Genomic DNA, 24,796 nt, shown 5'->3' on the forward strand with positions numbered 1-24,796 from the left:
TGTATCTTCCGCCAAAAGTAGATAATAGCCTCCCACGATGGCGATCGGATCTTTGAGTCACTTATTTAATTAAAGGAACTCGCTTCTGCACCTGTCAGTTTGTGTGATCAAACTGCCTTCCTATTGGTCAATTGGTTTCTCAAGTGTTGCTCAATTCATATTTGAGAACGTACTTCCTTTTCAATTTGCGCTAGGCGCATTCCATGGGCACCCAGCAGTAAAGGGTCACGAAGTACGGGCGTTTACTTGTTCACATTTAATGTCCCAGTATATAGAGCTCTTATATGAGAATATTCAGTTGTATTTGCGGAAAAGAATAGAATATCAGAGGCAAGTTTTGCTGGTTGCCATGTAAGTCCAAATAAAAACGGAGTCACTGGGCAAACAGGACAAAGATGTCACCTAGCTATGCAAATATGCCAATGCATCCCGAGCTATACATACCGGCGAAACTAAGACGTTTTCTCGAAAGAATTTGTATATAGACAAAAACGAATGGAGTTTAATTTTTGCTCGTTTCTTTTTTGGAAATGAAATGAAACTTAATGATTGTCGCTTGGGCCTAACATTGCGTCAAGTTCTGGTCGAAAATTAATCGGATTAAGGCCTATTCCGAACTACTGCTACTGCGCTGCTCAACTAAATTCAAAAACACGACGTTTGAAACCACTCAGTTCGGCAGGCTGAATTAAGTGCAGCACGACTACTTAGCACGGTAGGTCTTGCCGTGCCGCACTTGACTTCAAACGACGTGTTCTGCTGCATCACCTGTCGTTGCTTTCTAGCAATCCATTTAAAATGGTCTTCAGCAAAGCAAACTTCTTCCGACCTTCGGCGCCACTGAAGTCGACATTTGAAACCACTGCCGTTCTTTTGTCATGGCACTGCCGGGCCAAATTCGTTTGAGTTCAGCAAGGAAGTAGCAGGACGTTTGTACTAGGCCTGAGCTGTTGAAAGTAGATGAAAATTGCAGCAACACTGTGACCGCCGGCGTTTCAAGGAGGTTTATAAAACCTGGAAATATTTTCTCCTGTCAAGTGTATGGCATGGCAACTTCTATTTCAGTCATTTCGGCAGTCAATAGCGCTTAAAAATGAAAGCCAGCGACAACACTCTAGAGCCGCGAGAGCGGTTTCATGAAGGATTTGCACATCAGTATCTTACAGGCGTAGAAATTACTTAATTGAATAATGCAGCGGGCCAGATCTGCCTCGTAGTCAGGGGTATGTTCTGTCTTTGTAGAGCTTGATGGAGAAGCAAAAATTACGATTATGTGGCAGTGCAAAGACTGATTCAAAGTATCTCCAGTAATATTTCGCCTCGCTAAATTAGTTTTGTTAACAAGGCAACCTCGGCAAGACATTATTCTTTTTCAAAGCGTTCTTCGAAAATAGAGGTTCAGCCATTACTGATCGCGTTTGGTCGCTAACGCTAGCGCTGTTATATCAGAGCTCATATCTCCTTTGCTGATGTATGTATATTTTAAGCTATGACGGCATGATAAGACCTGACCTAAACCGCTGGCGCTTCACTTCGCAAATATTTGATTCGCATGTATGTCAGGTGCATAATTAAATCAAACGCAAACAGAAATAATGCACGAAAATATATCTTGACTTGACAGACAGATAAATCTAATACTTTGTCGGACAGGCAGTGTAGAGGGGAGAAGTAAATACAGAGCGTATTGTATGCAAAGTGAGGACTGACCGTCACGTGCGCGATCGCGTTTATTCATATCCAGGAATACAATACCAACCATCATGTTTGAATCGCGTCGTGGCTCAGCGAGGATTGATGTATTCGTTTCAAGAACAGAATATTGAAACGGAGAACTAAATCAAATTTTCAGTGATCAATTTCACATTTCGTTGATAACCCGTTCCGATTGTAAAATAAGCTGAAACAGTTCTAGACGTGATGTTACAAATCTTAACCAGTTTTCAACGAAATCCTGGAGAGATGACGATTGAGACGAATGAGGAAACCAAGACCGCCCTGTATGTCAAGACAGAAGCAAGGAAGGCATCAGATCCACAGAAACCAGCATCAGAACCAAAGTCGTGGAAGCCACGTGGTAAGAATCAGTCTGCATAGTTAAGGGCCCTCAGTAAACCAAATGCTAATCAACCAAAAGGTTAACGGAAAGGTTCTCGCATATGGACAGATTTTTAAGATTTTAGAAAGGTTCCTCGCTAACTCACAGTTTAATTTCACTTTCTATTTGTTTCAATGGCTTATTTTCCCTGGTTGTTTGTTTCAGGTCCACCAGGCGCATGCGCATGCACGGCCTTGATTTCCGAGAATTCGACTTGTTTCTGACGTGTGTAAAATACATTTTCAAATGTTTTTGATGTTGTGTAAACATCACAATAAAATTAAAAATTACCAGCAAAATTACCTCAAAACCTGTGGCAAAACCACGTTGCCGAAACTTTGCAATAACAAATGAAAAAAATTGCCACGAAGAACAAAAATAGGTTCATTGACTTCTGAACTTAGATTTAATTTAAAGAAGAACAAAGTTATAAAACCCAAGCGAAACTGGTGGGCTTGGAAATTTTAAAAGGATGTTTCTTAACTTGCGACAGGAGCAAAATTAGATAAAAAACACAAACATTCATTGGCTAATTTGATTGGCAGTTCTTCTCGGAAAATCGCTCTGCCAGATACCATGAAACTTTTGGCTCTATGGTCTGTAAGCAAGATTAAGACAATTTTGGAGAAAAATATATTTTTTTGTATTTTGAACTTAGGTTTAATTTAGAGAAGTACAAAGTTATAAAACCTAAACCAGACTGGTGGGCTTGGAAATTTTAAAAGGATGTTTCTTAACTTGCGACAGGAGCAAAATTAGATAAAAAGGCACAAACATTCATTGGCTAATTTGATTGGCAGTTCTTCTCGGAAAATCGCTCTGCCAGGTTCCATGAAACTTTTAGCTCTATGGTCTGTAAGCAAGATTAAGACAATTTTGAAGAAAAATCTATTTTTTTGTTACTTCAGATAGACATTTTTGAGACCTTTTATTAAAAAAATTCACGGAAAAATGATTAATTCTAAACGAGGTTATTGGGGGAAAACAGTTCTGTCTATAGTTACCTCTGATTGATAGCTGTTATCAGTTTGTAACTCGGTCACATGACACGGGCAAGATTGTTTATACATCACAACTTCCGCGAGCACATCAAGGTTTTTCCGACAACAAATTGTAAGCTAATATTTTTCATGTCGTCAAAGAAGAAAAGCAAAGGTTTTGCCGTCTTTCAAATGCTAAGAAGGAACCCAAACGAAAAAAAAAGACACCGAAATCTTTCAATAAGGATTACTGGCGATGCTTGCAAATTAAAAGGGTCGTATTTTTAACAGTAGAAGTAGTTTGCGTGGACGGAGGAAAACGAAAGAGACGAGAAAATAAATTAACCGTCAAGCGGAATGCGAAGGTATAACTGATAGATACATTATACCTCAGAGATCATTGCCTGAGCAGGCGACTTCCGGTTGTATATTTGATATTCATTTCATGACCTGTTGCCAATTGCCTATTATTTGTCCTCGACAGAAAGTAACGCCTTCCACGGATGAATCAACAAACAACCGCAGCGCACTCTGGTTGAGAGAGTTTCTTAAGTATATATCACTCCCGGGAGGGAGAGCGGAGGGGACTCCGATGTAAATATGACGGGGGGTGCTCGTCGTACCTTTAAGGGGTTAAAAAGGCGGATTTGGTACCTCAGGGCCTGATTAAACCGAAAAAAAAAATTGACAGGAGATAATGTGTTGTTTCAGAATTGGTACCTCTTAGGGGTGAAAATATTTCAAGCCAAGCCCACAAAAAAGGATTTTAGTACCTCTTACGGGTTCTTTTCAAAATTTCAGACTCGTGAGCATCCCAGTCCTTTTTTATGCGGGAGTTCCCCCCGGGATATCACTGATCTAGTAGGAATGGAAATCATAACAAATAACTGGTTTTTCCATCTTTTAACAGAATACTATGAAAGCTTCAAGGAGTCACGAGAAGGGTCACGACCACCGAACGATACGTCAGCTCCGTCAACAGCTCCACCGTCCCCAACACATGTACAACAAACATCGTCACCATCCCCATCACATGTTCAAAAAACACCGTCACCATCCCCACCACATGTACAACAAACATTCTCACCATCCCCACCGCATGTACAACAAACATCCTCACCATCCCCACCACGAGCATGGCCAATGCCCTCATCGCCCGCCCCTCATGCACAGCAAACAATACCGCCGCCATTACCACCAAAACAAGCGCAGCTCACAATTCTGCCACCTTTGCCGCCAAAACAGGCACAACCAACACTACCGCCACCTTTGCCGCCAAAACAGGCTCACCTCACATGTCCGCCACCTTTGCCGCCAAAACAGGCTCACCTCACATGTCCGCCACCTTTGCCGCCAAAAAAGGCTCAGCTGACTAACAAGGCAAAGATAAACTTCGAGGAACAAAATCTGGGGAGAAGAGGTAAAAAAGATTTCATGACATAAGAAATAAAATGTAAAGATCTTTGTTCCGTTTGAATTTTTCGCTAGTTAACGCTCATTGGCATTGAGTCTTGTAATGGAATTACTTGCCCTTTGGGGTGCGCTTTTATATGCTCTTCATGTTAGCTCAGTTAAGTTGATAGGATAATTAGTGGAAATTCGCCAGTTTTTTGGAGCAAATTTAAGACAAACCAAGAGTCGGCATGAATTTTTAGCTCAGTTTGAGACTGTAGGATTGATTGGTGGAGTTTCTATAATCATTGTCCTTCAATTTTGACTTTAACTTCTCAAACTCTACAAATCGTCAGCAGTGAGAAAAAAAACAATTTTACATCTTGCGATGTTCCTTTCATTGTCTGCTGATCAGTAGAACTTTTACTTAGGGGGATGTCCAGGAAACATCTCACTAAAAGTGCTATTCGGCAGACGATCTAAAGAACATCGCAAGCTACTTCGCGCGCCAAAGCGACAACTTGAAAACAATTTTATATCTCAATTCAGTTGCGTGGCGTTTAATCCTAGATTAGCGTAATAGGCCTAGAGTATTCAGATTTCATCGTATTTTTATTCAATCGTTGAACGCGCGGATAAAACCACGAGAGAATTTAATGCCAGTGCAAAACGGGAGACATGACAGGGTATGGGGTAGGGACCGAGAAACTGATAGATTCTTCGTTTGGCTCGTTTCGTTCGCCTCCCCACCCTTACCCCCGCGTGCCTCAAGCTCGCTTCGTTCGCTTTTTCTTTCGCGTGCGTCGAAAAATAAAGAGACTGTGAACAGTTTATTATAGGCCAATCTGTTTTGATAATTATAGTATCGTTTCTGTCCGGTCCATAGGAAGCATACTGCCCAGGAATTGGATACCGATGCCAACTGATGACAAGGGAAATGATGTCACCGTTCATCTGGTGAAACTATCGAGCTCGTCGCCTGAGTACCGGGACGTTGAGAAAAAAGTTAATGAAACCGTCTATATCGAGAAAATCAAAAGCATCGAGCGAATACAAAATCCTTATCTCTACCAGGCTTACCAACTACGGAAAATAAAGATGGACCGTGAAAACCCCCAAGAAAACAATGAGAAGGGATTGTTCCATGGCACCAATTCAGCCAACATAACGAAAATCAACACTCAAGGATTTGACAGAAGTTTTACAGGATCTGCACACGGTGAGAGGTTTATGCTTTTAACCCTTTGACGCCCAAGTAGCCATATACGGCCACTTAATGGTCGTGCTCTTTGTACCACTTGCGACGTCATCAATTTAAATATCACCTGATATTATTGATAAGCAGATGGTAGTACTAGGCTAGGCCTTCCCGCACAATGGTCAGGTTTAGATATCGACGACATTCCGATGTCGCAAATCGAAAAACAACGTTATCAGTTTCGGTGCAAAAGCGCTGGTAAAATGGTCCACGCTTATGCGCATGCCCGGAATTAAAATTTTGCTCAATTTTGTACCTAATCCTCGAAAAATCTCTCCTTTTAGTAAAAAAAAAGCTTTCTTAGCAAAACTTAGGCTTATTTAGCGTCATGGCAGCTAAAAAACCTGCCGAACGGTTAAAAACGGTATTTTTTGGCGAAAGTTTGGTATTCAAAGGTTTAAGTAAATTCCAGGGGCTGATACAGGATTTTTCAAGGGGATTGGGGGGGGGGGGGGAGGGGTGTTGGCTGGTATCTTGGGGTTTGAGAATCAACGGGGCATCCCCTAATATGTGACAATTTGAGAAATGGAACCTAATTGAACACTGTTACACCAGAAATATTAGCAATCAGCACAAAGTAAAAATTATGATGAAGCACCTGCCCAGGAAGTTTGCCTTTATTTCTTTCATGATATTCACAACTGTTTTCAATTAAGTTTTCTTAATTTTAGTTCCTCCAAAGAGGGGGTGGCTAGCCACTCAACTTACCTTCTCTAGATACGCCCCTAAACTCAGTTAATAGCTAAGTTTTATAGACAAAGAGAATTGTATCACATACTTCACTTTTAACTGTAGTCTGCACTTTCCCACTAAATAACTAGACTTTCCCACTAAATAACAAAATGCGTATTACATCTATGTTTCAGGAGATATATACGGTACAGGAGTGTACTTCGCAAGAGATGCCTCCTATTCTATGGATTACACTGGTGGCAGTCGGAGGGTTATGTACCTCGCCCGGGTCCTAGTGGGGCGATATTGTAAAGGGAGCCCGAACATGAAGAAGCCTCCGCCCATAAACCCCAAGCAGCCAGAGATCCTGTTTGATTCCATGGTGAATGACATGAAGTTCCCTTCAATCTTTGTCACATATTATGACAATCAGTGCTACCCGGAATATCTTCTTACTTTCTAGAATGAAAATAACGTCAATTTATAGAGTTAATTATTCACAACAGTTGTACATTTTCACCACGGAAATTGACCTATATAATGCTCGGGTTGTCTTCCTTGCGGTGGTAAAGAACAATTAGAAAATTAACTAAGCGTCTTCTAGCCAAGCTACATCCTTCAAACTCGGCGAATGCAATCTTCCACTCAGCATTTTAACGTTGCAATTCACAAATTGTGTAAAATTCAGTTTGGAAAACGTTATTTGCCTTCGCATTCCCATACAAACACTGTAACTTCTGACCGCTTTGCCTACTCGTCAAGGTAGCGTCGAAAACCGTGATAAGCCCTATTGTCCGGAAAATTCTTCTGCTAAAATCTAATCACTGGAAAGTACAATACTAATGTTAATGTGTTTTAGTCAACTTAATTTTTGCTGATTTTGTTTTACCAGTAATCTCTGTTATAATATCCAATGAGGTAATTTTTATAGCAAGTTATTTTTTTACATGCCATGTAAGATCAGTAGAACCCCGGTAACTTGAACCAAGTCCCATTTTCTTTGGATTTGACCCCACTTTTCAGTCATTTTAACTCGGTTAACTCGAACTTGGATAGCTTAAATTTCTTGCTAACTCGAACTGAATTTCATTTCCCTTGATAAAAATTTACTCCGATAACTCGAATTCTGGTTCATGTAGCTCGCCAGGGACGTCATCCCATTAGCTTTTCTTATCGTGTAATCGGTAAAAACACTCAAAACTAGCACCACAGCAATTTGATTTTAATGGGCCCTTTGCACGATCCGGTCACATGGTACGGAATAAATTATGCTGGGACGCAAGTTGCACAGTGGGACTTCTAAAACAAAGGAAAGTCGGGCCGGACTGGTACGAGTTCCTTTGTTTTGGAAGTCCCACTGTGTAACTTGCGTCCCAACATAATTTATTCCGTACCATGTGACCGAATCCTGCAAAGGGCCTATTAGTGCAACAGACCGTTCACATATTTGACAGTCATTTCCCGATGTTATGAGTCATACTGGATGCGGTGCCTTTAGCTGTCACCGTATACTGAAGCGCTGAAAAATCAGTAAACTATCAATTATTAACATGGCGAGTTGGATATTCAGTAGACCCCGCTAACTCGAACTGTTTTTCGTTTCCCTTCAGAGTTCGAGTTACCAGAGTTCTACTGTAGTGTTTAGTAGCTTTTATATTTGTGAAGGTCAGGGCTTACACTTTTGTATATCTATTTTGTCAAACTTTTGAACTTTGGTACTGTAATTAATTAATTAGTGATAATTTATTGGAGGGCGTCAACAGTTTCTATTGTGTAAATATGCCACTGGTGTCACTCTCATTGAATAAAGCTTACGCCCCGGGGGGGACTCCCATATGGAGTGGACGGGGATGCTCGTCGGAAATTTTGAATTTAACCCCTAAAGGAGACCAATCTGGGCGTGGCCGAAGCTTATGCAGACCTCTAAAAGAGACCAGTTTATAAAACAGACAAATAAAAAGTACAGTGACTTTTAATGATGGCGAATTTGTTTATATGAATTGACTAAATATAAAGAATCAAAATTCTTTCTGTTTTGTTATTTCTTCGCGTGCAACCCTTAACGAGACCTTGACGGCTAAAAATGATGACATTTTGCCCAGAACATCCTAAGCGAGACCAAAATCCGAAATTTACACCCCTAAGTGAGACGACGAGTATCCCCGTCCATTCCATATGGGAGTTCTCCCCCCCCCCCGGGGCTTACGTACCTTTTCACTCTTACTAGTTTATCAATTCCGTATCCTGCCACGCTTTTGGCTATATCCCGCCATCCCGCCCCACTCAGAATGTTTATCCAGACCCCGCCTGATTAGAGTCACAGGTCGCCGCGTCACGTCCGTAACCTGTGATTTACTGCTTTTCATTCCGCATCCCGCTGTCAATTTTAAAAACTAATCCCGCATCCCGCCTGTTGACAAGAGCAAAACCCGCTCCCGCCGAAGAAATTTTTCCCCTCATCCCGCAATTAAAATTTCTGACATCCCGCATCCCGTCTCCATTTTAACTCTCATCCCGCATCCTGCCAGACCTATGATGGACTTGTAGGAATTTTTTCCGGGTTGCCCAATTAGCATACGACTTTAGATGAGACGTCATGCAAGGTATGAACTGACTCCTGACATTGTAGGTGCTTGGTGATTTCTTATTGAAGGAAATAAGAATATATGTTTTCAAAAACAGCAATATTTGAATTTCTGGGCGGCAAAAGCGCTAATAGGCCCACACAAAGACAATACATTCATTGCAAAAGTTTAGTTTTTAAACACGCGTCACGCAACAAGTGATTAATACATCGGGCTCCGAGGAGTGTCCGAAGTTCTTCGTTCCATATCCTCTCAATATTCAAAGATTGAAGCGTTTATGTCAATAAGGTAAATATTGTGAAGAAAGACCCCGCTATTTCAATTTTATTCTCGGGGAAGGGAGGTTGATGAGATAGAGATTGTCCCCTTCAGTTCAGCCAGTGGCTTTTACCAATTTCAGCCGCTTTCCCTAAATCAATAAAAAAAAAAAAAACCAGAAAGTAAATTTGTTCTTAACTTTGTCATTCTTTTAGGCTCATACTGCGTCTAATATACCGTGAATATACCAGAAAGACAAGTTATTCTTTATCAGATGGGAAGCGGAAGTCGCTTGTCGCCGTTGTGATTTGGCTCGTTCCCAGTCTCTCTTTCTCCTGATATTTTTCCTAGAAAACCGGAAGAGTCTATTCCAGACGATAATTTCATTCAAAACACCAAAGTGAAACTGCAACACGGCAAATTCCATGTTGGTTTATCTTTCGTAAGAAGCATTGAAACCGACCAGTTGCAAGTTTATACAGATCAGAGGTAAGTTATTAAGGATCTGTAAGGATGATTTTAGCCTAACTTCATGATCAAGTCGCCTTGTGTTCACTGAGTGTTTTCGTTTAGGTTTGTTTATGAACGAAGTCGATGAATTTGTTTCCTCTGTAACAAATATATTATATGCGCTTACTAGGTTCACTTACACGCTTGCAGAAGTAATTTAGACTCATGAAGCCGTAGCTATTTGTCCGGTAATCCTTCCAGGAAAACTATTGGCGAGGGCTGCACGTTGATTTCGATTTTTGGCATTAAGGTGGATTATAAATATGAAGTTCTTCAAATGTAGCTGAAATAAGTGAATATGATACGTTTCACTTTCTACAAAGTTACTAACATGTAACACCACGCTTCCATTTAGAACTTCCTCCGGTTTCAAAGCCACTGGAGCGAGATTTTAACAGTTACATCGGCGATGGACAACTCTTTCTATTATGGTAAGTGAGTGAAATTCGAAGATCAGGTAAAAATGTAGTTATGTGTTTAGCCATGCGAGAGAATTATTCGACAGTGGTGTTGTGAGAGAATGTTTAGTTAGATATTACTTTTGATTTTACTGTATGGCTTACTAAACTATTATTAGCGGGAAAAGCGATATTTATTTAGCTAGTTTCGATCATTTCTGTGTCATATTGTCATCATGTTTTCGTTGCAATCAAAGATGCATTCAAGAACTACCCGGTTCCCGTAATGGATGCAACGTTCTGCGTGGAATAAATGTTTAAAATTTGAAAATCACTCAATGCTTGTTGTCAATTTTGGTTGTCCCTTTCAGTCTATTTAAATAACGTTGTTTTGTCGCCGCCGTTAAAGGGTAATCCCCCTGTTTGTGGAGGGGAAATTTATTTCCCAAGGCGGAAGTAATGTGATATCGTACACCAAATTTTTCTTGTCTGCAATTGCTATCATTTTTGCTTCATTAGGTGAGGGCTAAAACATTCAAAATGAACCTGATACTGGGAAACAGCAGACTGCACTAAATAAATCTAGTACCTTGAGTGCTGCTGAATATCTCCAAAAATATTTATTCATGAACACACTGACTGTATGTCACATCACAATCGTAATTATCTTAAGACCGAAAAATTGACTGATAAACAGACAGACGTCACTGTTCTACGGGATTATAGCACAATGAAAACCAAAACATAATGGCCGAACTCTTTGACAGATCGAGCGCCGATATGAAAGAGACACAGTCTAACGCGTGGGATCCCTTTGTCCCTCGGGATTTCTAAAGGAACTCGGTCACGAATTCTCAGACGGTCCAAGTCTCTCGCGGCCACGCACTCTTTCTGTGTGTGGCTGCGAATGACCTGGACCGTGCGAGAAAGGCTACGAATGACGTATCTATATTTCACGTTTATTATTGGTATTCTGTCTCAATTTTCGCTAATCTCAAATATCCGGATTAGTTTTTAGTTCTAGTAAAACGTTACCTTTCCTTCGATTGAAGTCAATTTTGTTCATCACTCTTATAATGTGTATGAGTGACCATGACGTTCCAAAATATCATTTAATGAACTTTGATTTACAGAGGATGAATATGAAGAAGAAGTGGAAGAACAAGACGAAGATTTCGAAGAAGAGGAAGACGATTTTGATGTCAGTCGCTTTGTTGAGTCAGAAGATGACAATGGGGAAGAGAAGGCTAAAAATAATTTGACAGCGGAGTCGTCATCTGTTACTGGCAAGAACGTACAAGACGAAGACCCCGAGGAGATGGACGAAAAACTGAAAAAGCTTGTGGAAATTTTCAGCTGTTTGCCACCAGTCCTGATCAGAAGAGTTCTAAATCGCGATGACGTCAAGGGAAACGTTGAAATAGCAAGCCAGCGGCTACAGGAATTTCAAGATATGGAAAATCCACTGGACATATTCAAAAGCCCACCGACAGTCAAGCCCTTGACAGGTACTGTAGAGGAAACGAGTTCTAGAGGAACTGATCAGCCGAGGAATTTCCGAGGAAAAAAGAGGAGAAATAGGATTAGAAGCGACAATGACATGCCCAAGGAACATGAAGAGATACAAGACTTGAGAAGAGATAGCTTTGACGATACCAGGGCGGAAAACAGGGGCGGTTACCAAGGTAATCGAGGCCAAAATGCAAAGCAAAGAGGAGGGTACAGGGGAAGGCCAAGAGGAGCACCAAGGGGAGGTTCCAGAGGCGGTTTTGCACAGGGACAAAGTGACTACCAAGGATTCAGAGATAATGATGTTGGATTGTCTCAAGGATGTGGCTTTGGTGGTGACGACATCTTCCAGCCTCAAAGAGGACATGGAAACCGCGGTGGTCGAGGACATCCACCAAAACCGAAGCCAAAGAACAGGGGTCGAGGCTACAGGGGAAGAGGTAGTAATTATCAGACACCTGGCGAAAGTTTCCAGCATGGCGATCAGTTTTGTTATGGCGATTCTCAGCCTCAATTTAACCAAAGGCAGCATTATCCAGAGAGAGGTGGAGCCAGCCAACAGAATCAACGAAGGAGGGAGGTTCGTGGAAGAACTGCAGCTCCATTGCAACCGTCTGACTTCACTGACGGTAATGCGGTGAAACGCAGTGCTAATAACGACTCTCTACTAGGTCCTTTTGGGGGAGATGATCCAAACAGACGCGGTCAAGGAAACCGCGGGAGACCTCGAAATAATGGTAACAGAGGGCGTGGTCGGGGAGGAATGAGACGTGCGCAGAGCTTGTCGAGTGTCACAGAGAGTGGTGACCAGAACTCCGGTCAGGCTGGATCAAATGTAAAGGAGCAGTCTCGATTTGAACGGAATCAGTTACTCGTTTGTGGGCTGAGTGGATCAACGACTGAAGAATGCGTGACGAACTTCATCGAAGTTATGAGCGGTGAAGAGGTGAAGGAAGTAACGCTGAGAAACGACAAAGCCCTGGTCACAATGGCCAACGACATAACAGGTTAGTCAAGTTGAGGTGTGATTTCACAGTTCATTTGGAGATCTCTTCTGTATCGTTATTTTTCTTACTGCCAGCCTATTTCAACCCGCCATCTTTTGAGTTCAATAGGGAGTAGCCTTGAAATAGGAGTTGGAATTTTCAGCTGATTGCAATTCAATTTCCGCTGCAAAGAAATCAACATTGGTCAGTGTTGTTTTTCCTTAAGGTTCTTCCGTGCATGGAAATATTTCAGCAACGAGTACGAAGTACAGCCACACCAATATTTTGTGAAAAATTGTGTTTCTGAATACTAAAGTATGATATACTAGGGAAACACTCTTCTATAAGTCTCCAATGTTAGTATAGTAAATGAGTTTTCTGAAGTTTGTTTGTTTCTTACAATAGACCCTTTTAGCTTGGGTGGTTTGTTTTCCCATCACAGACCGCGTGATATTCTCAAGAGAATTGTTCCTTTATCCATCTAAAAATTATTCATTCGTATACACAGGGCTATTTGAAAACTTGAAAGCAAGAATTCTCAAGAGCCTGATCATCACATGCTCTGAAATGGGGCAGCAAATCACCTAAGCTAAAAAGGTCCATAGTAGTTGTACTGTAAATTATAGCCTCGGTTGGTTTTATATGGGAAGGCGTCATGAATTTAGTTATGCTTTTATTCATATTAGATTTTAGTAGAATCAAGACCAAAGGCGAAAAAAGAGGCTTAAATTCAGCAAAGGTTACCATCAAACAAGTTCCTCTCTGTACAAGCATTGTCGTCAGCGGCATTTCGGATAATGCTACCCATGATGCTATTGAACTACACTTCGAAAGTCGAAGAAACAGTGGGGGTCCTGTGGAAAGCGTACATTTTGTACCTAAAAGTGGTAGAGCTGTGGTTGTGTTTGAAGATCCAAAAGGTTTGTAACACAATTGTAACTAACGGCTCCGGTTAGCAGCCTTTTGTTGATAGCTCTTTAGACAAGATATTCAGAGCCCATGCAGACTGCTAGCAGCCGGACATTCCTCTCAGGGGCCGACGAGGGTCTATCTGCGAAGGCAAACGCAAAGGGGTGTTGTAGACGAAAGTGCTTGGCGCGCCCAGATCTCGTCCCAATCTCTAGGAGAGAAAAACAGATTGCAAACTGTCTTGGCTTCAATTTGGCCATGGGATAGCCTCAACTACAAATTTCATTCCAAAACTTCCCCCTCCCTTTTGTTTTTGCTTACAGTTGAACCTCTGTCAGCGCTTGCGACCACCTCTTGTAAGCGACCACCTCTCCTCAACGAGCAGTTTTCCAAAATACCAAAAGTTTCCAAGTCAAATCACTATATTCTGAACCTCTTGTAAGCGACCACCTCTCGTAAGCAACCGCGGCCACTTTCAGAGCTAAAAGTTTAAAACTTAAGGGACCATTATACAGATAATAGAGCTTAAATTGGATAATAAGGTGTTGTAAGCCCGCATTCCTGAGTAGTTCAAGAGACGGGAATTTCTCAATGGGGAATACTATTTTTTTTCTCGAAATTGATTTTCACATGAATAAAACAATTAAAACATGGGGTAAGTCTCTGCAGTTACCATATGCCAATGAGGCAAAATTTTGACCCAATATGGTCAAAGCTCTTGTAGGCGACCACCTCCCTTAAGCGACCACCTAGACTTGACATTTTTTGTAGTCGCTTACGGGAGGTTAGACTGTATTTGCGGTTCTGGAGGGAAGCCGCCGGAAAAATTAAAAGGAATCATGTTTCTAAGCTATTTAATTTCCATTTATTGTAGTCATTGTACGGTTCTTCGAGTATAAAGATTTTATTTTTTCGTTTACAGATATGGAAAGAGTTTTAGCCAGACAGGAAGAAAAACCACATGTCTTAAATCAAACGCAACTGTCAATCAGAATCTACAATGAGTTTTTCGAAAGTGAGGAGGATGACGTGCCAGACGATTCAGCTGGACTGGCGGCTACCTCAGACAGTACCGAACAAACTCAAGTCAGCCAGCAGTCCAAAGCGAATTCGCAGCAGTTGCACATAGCTGTAGACCCGGATGTAATGGAATTCGTCACCACTTCAGTATTTCATGATAAGCTGAAAAATTCCCTGGCAGCGAAGAAGAGTGAAATTACCTGGAAACCGAACAACAAAATGGCTGTAATAGTGTACCAGGGAGGAGACGACAGTCATTCGTGGCAGTCCGAGTGCATTGATGAAGTACAAAATTACTTCGGCAAATTTGCGAAGCACGACGTTCAAGTCAACAAAGATTTCTGGGGAGCCGTGGTGTCACAGTTATCCACTATTCTCGCCTGCTTGGGAGTAGATCCTCCGCTGGTCAAACTTATCGATGATTCTTTTGTTGCCAGAATTGTTTCCCTGAGCTCAGATGTGAAAGATTATGAAGAGAAGTTGAAATCAAAATTGGAGGAGATATACCGGGAGGAGACCAGAAAAACTTACCTGAAGAAAAAAGTACCAAACGTTCCTGAGGAACGCTTAATTCTGTTGAAGAAGATCAAGTTTGTGGAGAAACTTCAAGAGAAGAACAAGGAGCTGGAGATAAAGTTGGACACTGAAGGTGAAGAAATCTATTTTGAAGGCCCTCAGCCACAGTTTACAGAAGCAACTATGAAGTTTTACAAACAAATGTCCGACATGGTTGAAAAGACTTTGACTCTATCCGACCGCATCTTAGAAGTTTTAGGCTCGGACGAAGGGTTAAAGAAAGTGAAATGTGAGTTGGAAAACAACAATGTGGAGGCAGTGTTCGTCATTGACAAAGACGCCAAGATCGTGGGGACGTCAGCTGCGCATGCGGACAATGCCGCAAGGCTCGTGAACAAGCTGATGTTGGAAGAAAAAGTCCAAGTGGATGATAAGAGCAAATACTTATTGAAATCAGCAGAATGGCGCAGGTTGTGTGACGAAATCAACACTGAAACACCTGTCCGTATCCATAGGAACAACTGGAATGACACCTACGTGGCTGGGTTCCGGGATGACGTCATAGAGGTGATGAAGAGGCTCAATACGTTTTTAGAGAGCAACTGCATCAGGAATGAACGTTTTGTATGCTCGTCTCAGATTGTCAGAAGGTATGTTGCCGAGCTTTGTCAGGAAGATTTACGCTCCATTGAAAATCAACTGAAAGATTTTGAAGTGAAGATTAACAAAGGAAAAGGCGATGATGATTTTGACATTTCTGGAAACAAAGAAGGCTTGATTCGTGCGAGAAAGAAGCTTGGCGCTCTCATAAAGGACACTGCGTCTGAAACATTTGACGTGAAACAGCCAGGCCTTCGGAAGTTCTTTGACAGTGGTAAAGGAGATCGTCTTGTTAAATCAGTGGAAAAGGACCATAGCTGTGCGATTCAAGTCAAGAATTTTGGCCAAAGGTGGGATGACTCGCGCAGCCAAGCAGCGGCTGTAGATTCTGCTTCGTCTGGAAGTGACGATGATGACAGTGATGTTGATGATGAAGGTGACGACGACGCTGCTGTGAGCGATTCTGATGCGTCTACCTTGGTGATGACTCAAGGCCACAAGATATCATGGAAACCTGGAAACATTGAGATGGAGAAGGTGAGTGTACAGCGAAACTGCTTGATCTCTTTTCAGTACCCAGGGACTCCCATATAATATGGTCGGGGATGCTCGTGGAAAAATTTGAATCACGCCCTTATATATAGGAGACTAATCTGGGCGTGGCTCATTCGCTATTTGTCCCCTAAAAGAAACCACTTGAAACAGAATATTCTCGATTAACAACCGCCGTTCAGGAAAGAAGCCCGCACTAGTGGACCGGAATAGAGAGACCGGTGGAAATCGAGCCCAAAAATGGAAATAAGAGCGTTTTTTAACTATTATTTCTTCGAGTCAACCTTGCAGCTGAAAAGTACTTTGACAGCTAAAAAGAGTGGCGTTTTGTCATGAAGACCAAAAAGAGACCAAAATCCTTGATTCATACCCCTAATCGAGACGACGAGCAACCCCGACCTTTTCATTTGGGAGTCCCCCCAGGCCAGGTTGCCCGATTCTTAGAGTTGATTAGTTGTCAGCGAGCCATCAATCACGACAGCTACCCGGAAGTTCACGACCTCGACTTTTTAATTCAGTTGCAGCTCGTCAGATTTCAGGAAAATCCTTATTTCCTAACTGTCTGTCACTCAATTAATCCCATTTAGAGTAAGACCTGGCAAACGTTTGTAAGCTGTACTTTAGTGCACAATACATTAATCAACTACACTTCTTTGATTGTTTTTCGTTCTTCATCAACTAAAATTAACTGGCTCTTCAACCAAAATTGAATTTTACATAAATAGCGCACTCTCTTGTTACGGTCTTTGTTTTCCTACATAGAGCGGTTTTCACTTGACTGTCGAAAAGTGATTGGTTTTGCACTCCGCCACACGATTGGCTTAAAAAACTCGCGCCAATTTTTCATCCAATCAGAAGTAAAACCAAACCGAATCGTGACTCGTGCGCACTCGTTTTCCCGCGCTTTGAATTGCGTCAGTTACATGTAATTACTTGGAGTTTTGATTGGTTTACTGTATTGTCTATGTCCTTTGTGATTGGCTAGAGCGATTATTTTGATTTTGATTTTACGACACTCAATTGAAAACCGCTCTATATTAAGGTTTGTTCTTTACAACCCTTCACAATGCCTTCAACATCGGTCTGAGCTAGGAAACTAATTATAAGGCAGGTCTGAAAGAGGGTATTGATTTAAGTGTGAGGTCTTAATTAAATAGGCTATCGAATGTTTGGTCAGGTTTGGGTACGGAAAATCGCAGATTTTGGTCTTGATTGGGGCAAGAGTTTTGGGAAGCGGTCCGCACACACCCACCCAATTTTTCTGGGAGTAGCCTTCCCCCAGGGGAATAATAGTTACGGCATGTCGTGTTTAATTACGTTGGTCATCAGCTTCTGTTTAGAACGATTGATGTAGATCGTCTGTAGCGATAACCTTCTAGCTTGAAGGCACTGGGATCCCAACGTCACTGGGATTTGTAAGTCGCTCAGCCGATAAGTCTAATATAAGGCGCTTGATCGTTATCTCACCCTCCCCAAACCCGCGGGGGAATTGCTGGATTTTCTCCGCGCTCTCAGTGCTAACTAATAAATGTTGTGTATTTTTTTTACTGTTTATTCTTCACGAATTAATTTTTTAAACCGGAATTGCAGGTTGACGTATTGGTCAGTTCGGTCGGAGCATCCTGTCAAGCGATAGTCAATGCTGGTGTTCCTGCAATGACAAATCCAAACGTTGGAGACATTACTGTTAATTCCGGTTTACCTTTGACCAAGCAAGTGATCCACACAAACTGTTGCCAGTGGCAGGGTGGCCAAGGGGACGTGGTAGGTATATTTACCGAATGAATAGTGCTCTTTCTTTACCTTGAAGTAACATTTAAGAAGTAGGAAACACTTTACGTGTTTCCATGGCGTTATGAAAACACGATAAAAGGTTAGGGAGAATGAACATGCAGGCGAGTGTTTCCACAGCTTTCTTTGGTTCTCCCAATATTTCAAGGTAGTAAAATACCAATGGAAAGAACAAAAAATGAGCAAAGCTAGTTACCGTTTGGGGAAGATCGAGACCGATACAAATTCAATCCCGCGACGAAATAAAAAAACCCTTCGATTTCTTTGCCTGGAAATTTATTGGTGGAGAGTTACTGTTCAGTCAATTTTTGCCATTCCTTTTTACTTTAGACTCTACGGGCCATCGTCCAAAAGTCTCTGCAGAAGGGGGAAGAGCTTGGAGCGAGGTCCATTGCATTTCCTGTCATAGGCACTGGAAAACTCGGCTTCCCACGAGATGCAGCCTCGAGAATCATGTTAGAAGAAACGATCAGCTTTTGCCAAAACAATCCTTATTCTAACGTGCAGGATATTCGATTTATCGTGTTCCAGGGAGATCAGGCATTAACTGCTGCCTTCAAACAAGAGATGGACAAATTGAAATCCAAATTCCGTCCTGCCTACACTATGAGGGGGCTGTTAAGCAGTATTCGTTCTAGGTTCCGACGAAGGGTCCCACTCTCTTCGGGGGGTGTTCATATCGAGGTTCTGCAAGGTGACTTGTGCCAGGAGACAACAGACGCCATCGTGAATATAGCCAGCAAAGACATGAATATGGAGACTGCAGGAGCGTTGAGCAAGGCAGTGAAACTAGCAAGTGGTCCTCAAGTGGAGGCTGAGTGCAACCAGTTGGGACAGCAGTCGGGTGGATCAGCGGTGATTACTAGTGGAGGGAATTTAAAAGCTCATCACATCATTCACATGATCCCAGACTCTGCGACAAAGGATCATCTGCAGCAGTGCGTGGAAAGATGCCTTCGTCTTGCAGAAACAAAAGGTCTTCAGTCCATTTCTATCCCAGCAATTGGAACTGGAGCATTCGGTTTGTCTGCTGTAGACTCAGCTAGCCTGATATTTCAAGCTCTTGGCAACTTTAGCGGAAGTTTCAACAACATTCGTAAGGTTAGGATTGTGGTCTTCCAACCTCAAATGCTGCAGTCATTTCAGCAGGAGAACCAGAGGCACTTCTCGTATTCTAGTGGAGGCACGGCTGCACCCATTGGTAAGGATCACCGCTTTAGTGTGGAAGTCATAAATGGTGATCTAACTCAAGAGAGAACCGACGCCATCATGAATATCAACAGCGCAGATATGAACATGAATAACGCCGGTGACTTGAGCAAAGCAATAGCAAGAGCCAGCGGTCAACAGGTGCAGCAAGAGTGTAGCCAGCTGGGAAAGCAGTCCGCGGGCTCAGCTGTGATGACCAGTGGCGGGAACTTACAAGTATCTCACATCATTCACATAATTCCGGGATCTTCAGATAAACAACATCTTCAGCAATGTTTGGAGGAGGGTCTTCGTGTTGCAGATGCACACAACCTTCGATCGATCTCAATTCCAAGTGTTGGTACCGGCGGATATGGCTTGGCCGCGGCGGACTCGGCTCAGGTAACGTTTCAAGCGCTCAACAACTTCAATGGCAGCTGTAAGAGTGTTCGCAAAGTGAGAGTGGTTGTATTTCAAGCTCAGATGATCCAAGAATTTTTGCAAGAGCAGCGGAGAGACTCAATGCAAGATGTGGACGAAGAAGAAAGCGACTCATCTTCAGATGAGACAGATGCTGGCCAGCCAAGAATGCGTGTAAAAAGTCCAATAAAACAAGCAAGTCTTGACCACTCTGTGCGAATTTGTGTGATTGGCAAGAAAAAAGCTGGAGTGGAAAAAGCTGTGGAGTCTTTGAAGAAAGGTTTCTCTGAAGCTTGTACAACTGAGAAAGTCGAAAGTGAGGTCATTAGTCAACTCTCTCATAAACAGATTGTCAGCCTGAGAAGAAAAGCCGAGGACCGTGACGTCAAACTTGTAGTCGAGGCTGATGTTGATCGCATTGTCGTACGGGGTCAACCGGCTGAAGTGTCCGGCATGGTCGGGGAGATCTGGAAAGAGATAAGTGAGAGGACAAAAAAGACCCAGGAGGAAGAACAGGCGCAACTGGTGGCAATGAACATAGAATGGAGTTATGAAATACATGGTAGTAAAATGAATTTCGGTCGGAAAGCCAACGCCAAGATTGAGATGGCGAGCAGCAAAGATAAGCCCATAGTACAAGTATCTTTACGTGGAGACCAGTTTGTTATCGATTTGAAGGCAAAAACTGGCCGAGCGCAACGAACCGGTGAACAAATTACACTGACGAGGAAGGTAAAGGGAGCTGAAGAAGGTGAGTCACAGTCCATTATGTTACCGGTTATTATTATTATTGTTATTTTGGCATCAGAAGTACAGCTCTGAAATGGAAAACCGCGCAAAAACACTCCTTAAAGTAAGATCACAGCAAAGCAATGCAGAGCAGAGGCTCGCGGAGCAGGGCAGGGCAGAGCAGAGCAGAGCAGCGCACCACGTTGCCACGTAACGCAGACAATTCATCCACAATAATTGTTGAGATGGTGAAGGGTGAAGGTTTTTACAGTTAGACATCCATTTAAATTAAGGGGGGTGATGCTGAAAATAAGTGAATCGACCCCGGCTTACACCATTTCCAAAGCTTTCTCGATACCCTATAGCAAGTTTTCAAACAGAGAATTTGATAGAATTAAAGGGGAAAAGAACGGTGTCACATCGTTCTTCGTCACCTGTTTCTAAGATCGTTGGTTTAGTTTGGTGTCAGTGGAGTTAGCGATCACGGACCCATTCATATTCAGCCTAGTCGTTTGTCAATCTTTGTCTGGGGTATTATAGAGGAAACTAGAATGGATAGACTTGTCTGTTTTTGTGTAGACTATTTGTTAACGTAGTAGCCATTCTGTTTTCAGGAATTGCTCTTCCCAAACACTGGACGCCAATGCCAAATGCTAACATGACAGTGCACCTGGTTCCACTCTCACGAAGTTCCACTGAGTACCAGGATGTCCAGCGCAAGTTCCAAGCTACCGCTGGTGCAGTGAGTATTCAGAAAATAGAACGAATTCAGAATCCTCATCTTTATCAGTCTTACACCGTAAGAAAACAGAAGATGGACAAAGACATCGGTGGGAACAGTGAACGGCAGCTGTTTCATGGAACCGATTCTAAAAATGTCAGCCATATCAACACTCAAGGATTTAACAGAAGCTTTTGTGGGGCTCATGGTGAGTGGTTTGTTAGTTACACCATTACTCTGGAAGGGTAGCTCACTATCCCCATTGGATCGATTATTTAACTTTTTCGTTGGGCTTATCCCGGATTTAGAAACAAAAGGCCTTCCATTTCAATTTACTCCAGTGAATTACAGGAATATCCGCCCTATTCTTGCTGATAACATGAGGTAGTGCTCTTAACATCCGTCTTCGCTCAAAAATTACTCATATTACCTCTATTCTGATCGGTATCTAAGTAATTTTTTTTCTGTAATAAATTTTCTTATGCTGCTAGATGAATAGTTTGGAATCATTTCAATGCAGAATATATGCAGACAAATGTGTTATCCTTTTAAACACTTTTTCTGTTCCTTGCAGGAGTTGCCTTTGGCCGCGGTGTGTATTTTGCAAGAGACGCTCAATACTCACTTGGTTACGCAAGGGGAGGAGTCGGGGGCCGCCACATGTACCTTGCCCGGGTCCTGGTCGGGCAGTATTGTGTGGGCAACTCTTCAATGATAGTGCCTCCCCCAAAGAATCATTCAAGACCTGAGATATTGTATGAATCAGTGGTTAATAATCAAGGAAACCCGTCTATTTTTGTTGTATTTTATGATAATCAGTGCTACCCTGAATACCTTATAACTATGCAGTAGGCAAAATCCTTATGCGTCGACATCCTTGGTAGAAAAGTAGTTTGTAGTTCAATCAGTTATATTTTAATTATGCACAGTTTACCTGGTTTATTCGGAGAGAGCAGTGAATGAAATGTAGTGAGTAGTGTTTTTTCTATGCACTTTTCAAAGTGCGTTTTTCCTTAGCGTACGGTGGTTTCAAAGGCCGTTTGTCCCGTTCCTGGGGAAGGGGGTACTCTACAAAGTTTTATACGGGGGGGGGGGGGGGGGGCTCCGCCCCGAGGTCCACTGAACCCCTTATATTACCCTTTTGTATACCGTTTGACAGAAAAGGTCCCCCTTTCATCATGTTAACCAAACAAGCAAGTATTATTCATCTAATTCACGTTGTGCCGGGGTCGAGATGATAGATTTCCCTACCCTTTCATATACCTCAACATGTGGAATCCTTACCCTCTTATATACCTGAAGGGTGAAAAGGTACCCTTTTGAGCGGAGCCTCTTCGTATAGGACATTATAGGGAGCACCCCCCTCCCCCCGTGGCTCCGTTATCCGTGGTTGCGAAATTATGAAAAACTAGCATTGAATTATATCTCCAGTAAGAATGTTGTAGTTATGAGGCCATGACGGAAATTTATTCATCTTTAACCCTTATGGTAATATTCATAATGTAAAGTAAAAACAGCTGCTCTCTTACAGGAAATTAACGCCTCGTGATTAGTAATAGTAATCGGACCGAGTGGAGTACAATTCAGGCAGTAATCGGGCGAATGATCTTAAAATCGGACGAGCGCGAAGCGCGAGGCCGATTTGAAATTACGAGCACGATTACTCCCGGCCTGAATTGTACGACACGAGGTCCAATTACTAATTAATCGTGTCTAAAACAAATTTCGGAGTTAAAAATGTCTTTTGAGAACTTCTTTTGAGCGAAAACAAGCGCGCGTAATTGGCATGCGAATTGCGTGAGTATCCAATTACAGGTATCCAATTACAAAAAGTTCAAATTGGATACCTGTAACTGGACACCCACGTGATCGCGCACCGATTACGTGACAAATAGACGCGCGGAGAACCAATCCCAATCGAGAATTTTGTTATAGACACGATTAATTCCATTATTTTCGTCCCAGTTTCGCTATACCATCCCATGCTAAGCTAACAAAGGCATTCTACGAATGTCTTGGAGCAGAAGGGAAATCTATTAGGGTGGAGATCCGTCACTATCATGTTCACCGTGAAGAACCCTCGATGTGGCAGGATTGCTTCGCTAGACCCCTGCGTTATGGGACAATTCCACGAACTGGTTTGCAGCTGAGATTTTTACACCTTGTGTTGTCCCTTTGCGTAATAAGTCGCGTTAATTAACCCCGTGTTGAAATGTTAGCACCTCTCTCCCGTGAAGCTTCCATTGTTAGGATGTAATTTTTCCTTCAATGCGTTTTAATTTAAGTAGCGTATGTAAAATTTGAATAATTCATAATAAGGTACTTAGGAGGACTTCGACATGTAATTTTTTTTTAGATGTGAATGTTAGGATTGGAATGTTATTGAACATGAAATTAACTTGAACTGGTGTTTCTGTTCTACATTCATCGGAGTAAATATTTTACGGAACACATGATCAGAATAGTAACCAAATTCCAGGAACGACTTAAATAAGTTTGAGAGTGAAAATGGGTTAAGAATCAGTGTCATCGTTGGTGCAACTGTTACAATTCGGACCCAAAGAATTATATAGATGTACGGTAATGGCCTCTCGGACACATCTCTGAAGTCGTTTCAGGAGGAAATGGATTTCCAACGGGTTCCTACGTGTCACATTGTCAAGCTCGCTAGAAAATGCATCAATGCATGCCTTCTCTTTATTAGCCTAAAAGTCGCCATTATCTTATTCTGTATTTAAACACGATAAGCACCGGGGGAAACTCCCATATACAAGGGACCGGGGTGCTCATCGGAAAATTTTTTCACCCCTAAGAGGTACTAGTCTCCTTCGCAGCCGTTATTAGGGTCGTCACGCAATGCTCCTCCCCACTAACCCGTTAGTGGGGAGGAGCGTTGCGTGACGACCCTAATAACGGTTGCGAAGGAGACTAAAGAGGTACCAATTCTAAAACAACACATCCCCTGGCATATTTTTTTCAACTCAATACCCTAAGAGGTACCGCGAAAGCTCCCGCCGTGGGGCTTTTGAGGCTGAACACCCTGAGAGGTACCAAAACCACTTTTTTTTTAACTCCCGACCTTTCTATATGGGAGTACCCTCCCCAGGGGATAAGCACTCAAAGTAAAGATCACTTCTGTTAAGCTAATGTTTCGGCAAGAAAGTTCACTTGACTTTATGATGTCATTAATCCAGCCCAAAGCGTTGAGGTTAAAAAGAGGAAGGTTCACGTACAGGGAACCCAGGAGTGAGTAGATCTACGGGAATAAGGTGTTCTAGCTCACTCCAGGCTCTCGGTCAGTGGCGAAGGTCGAAAAAGCGGGCGCGGGACGAGCGGGATCTGGTAGTGTGTGCATTGTTACGCAATAAAGATTGTGATATTATAGAAAGTGAATAAAGGAGAAATTTCTCCAAGTTTAAGCTGTGTGCGTTGTCCCAAAGTTGAGATATTCGTCGAAATGTTCCGCGCAAAATTATAGAGCCCCCCGCCATGTTGGTGGACCTCCTTAGTCCTCCAATATCGCGGCCGGAAAACTTACTTTGGTTATCTAGTTGTCTGATTATCTGAACAGAACCAAAAAACATTTACACAAGCACTCCTAATATTTTAACTCCTAAAATGGCTAAAAATCACGAGATAAATGTATATTAAGTTGTAATTTTAGCATTTTAAAATCATTGTAAGTTTACGTTTAATTGTAATTT

At 42.3% G+C, this 24,796-nt stretch overlaps 2 protein-coding genes across 2 annotated transcripts; both read left to right on the top strand.

The window, feature by feature from the left end:
• The first annotated feature begins 465 nt into the window (after nucleotides 1–465).
• LOC110067966 (uncharacterized) lies at nucleotides 466–8,144 on the top strand. Its single transcript, XM_020775326.2, has 4 exons — nucleotides 466–2,077; nucleotides 3,989–4,498; nucleotides 5,357–5,689; nucleotides 6,595–8,144. Exons 1-4 carry the CDS (start codon nucleotides 1,921–1,923, stop codon nucleotides 6,861–6,863), a joined length of 1,269 nt encoding a protein of 422 aa, XP_020630985.2. The 5' UTR covers nucleotides 466–1,920; the 3' UTR covers nucleotides 6,864–8,144.
• Nucleotides 8,145–9,591: 1,447 nt separating this feature from the next.
• Nucleotides 9,592–24,505, top strand: LOC110067961 (protein mono-ADP-ribosyltransferase PARP14-like). Its single transcript, XM_020775319.2, has 9 exons — nucleotides 9,592–9,732; nucleotides 10,109–10,184; nucleotides 11,285–12,667; nucleotides 13,333–13,566; nucleotides 14,478–16,228; nucleotides 17,834–18,007; nucleotides 18,365–20,393; nucleotides 20,986–21,300; nucleotides 21,667–24,505. Exons 2-9 carry the CDS (start codon nucleotides 10,163–10,165, stop codon nucleotides 21,942–21,944), a joined length of 6,186 nt encoding a protein of 2,061 aa, XP_020630978.2. The 5' UTR covers nucleotides 9,592–9,732; nucleotides 10,109–10,162; the 3' UTR covers nucleotides 21,945–24,505.
• The last annotated feature ends 291 nt before the right edge of the window (nucleotides 24,506–24,796 follow it).

The sequence above is a fragment of the Orbicella faveolata genome, unplaced genomic scaffold (assembly GCF_042242905.1).
Source record: "Orbicella faveolata isolate gen_17 unplaced genomic scaffold, um_ofav_v1 contig_34, whole genome shotgun sequence".
Classification (NCBI taxonomy): domain Eukaryota; kingdom Metazoa; phylum Cnidaria; class Anthozoa; order Scleractinia; family Merulinidae; genus Orbicella; species Orbicella faveolata.

Coding starts and splice junctions, on each gene's coding strand:
- LOC110067966 (XM_020775326.2), top strand. CDS start 1,921: ATGTTACAAATCTTAACCAGTTTTCAACGAAATCCTGGAGAGATGACG. Junction 2,078..3,988: donor AAAGTCGTGGAAGCCACGTG/GTAAGAATCAGT, acceptor ATCTTTTAACAG/AATACTATGAAAGCTTCAAG. Junction 4,499..5,356: donor ACAAAATCTGGGGAGAAGAG/GTAAAAAAGATT, acceptor TCCGGTCCATAG/GAAGCATACTGCCCAGGAAT.
- LOC110067961 (XM_020775319.2), top strand. CDS start 10,163: ATGGACAACTCTTTCTATTATG. Junction 12,668..13,332: donor AATGGCCAACGACATAACAG/GTTAGTCAAGTT, acceptor TATTCATATTAG/ATTTTAGTAGAATCAAGACC. Junction 13,567..14,477: donor TGTGTTTGAAGATCCAAAAG/GTTTGTAACACA, acceptor TTTCGTTTACAG/ATATGGAAAGAGTTTTAGCC.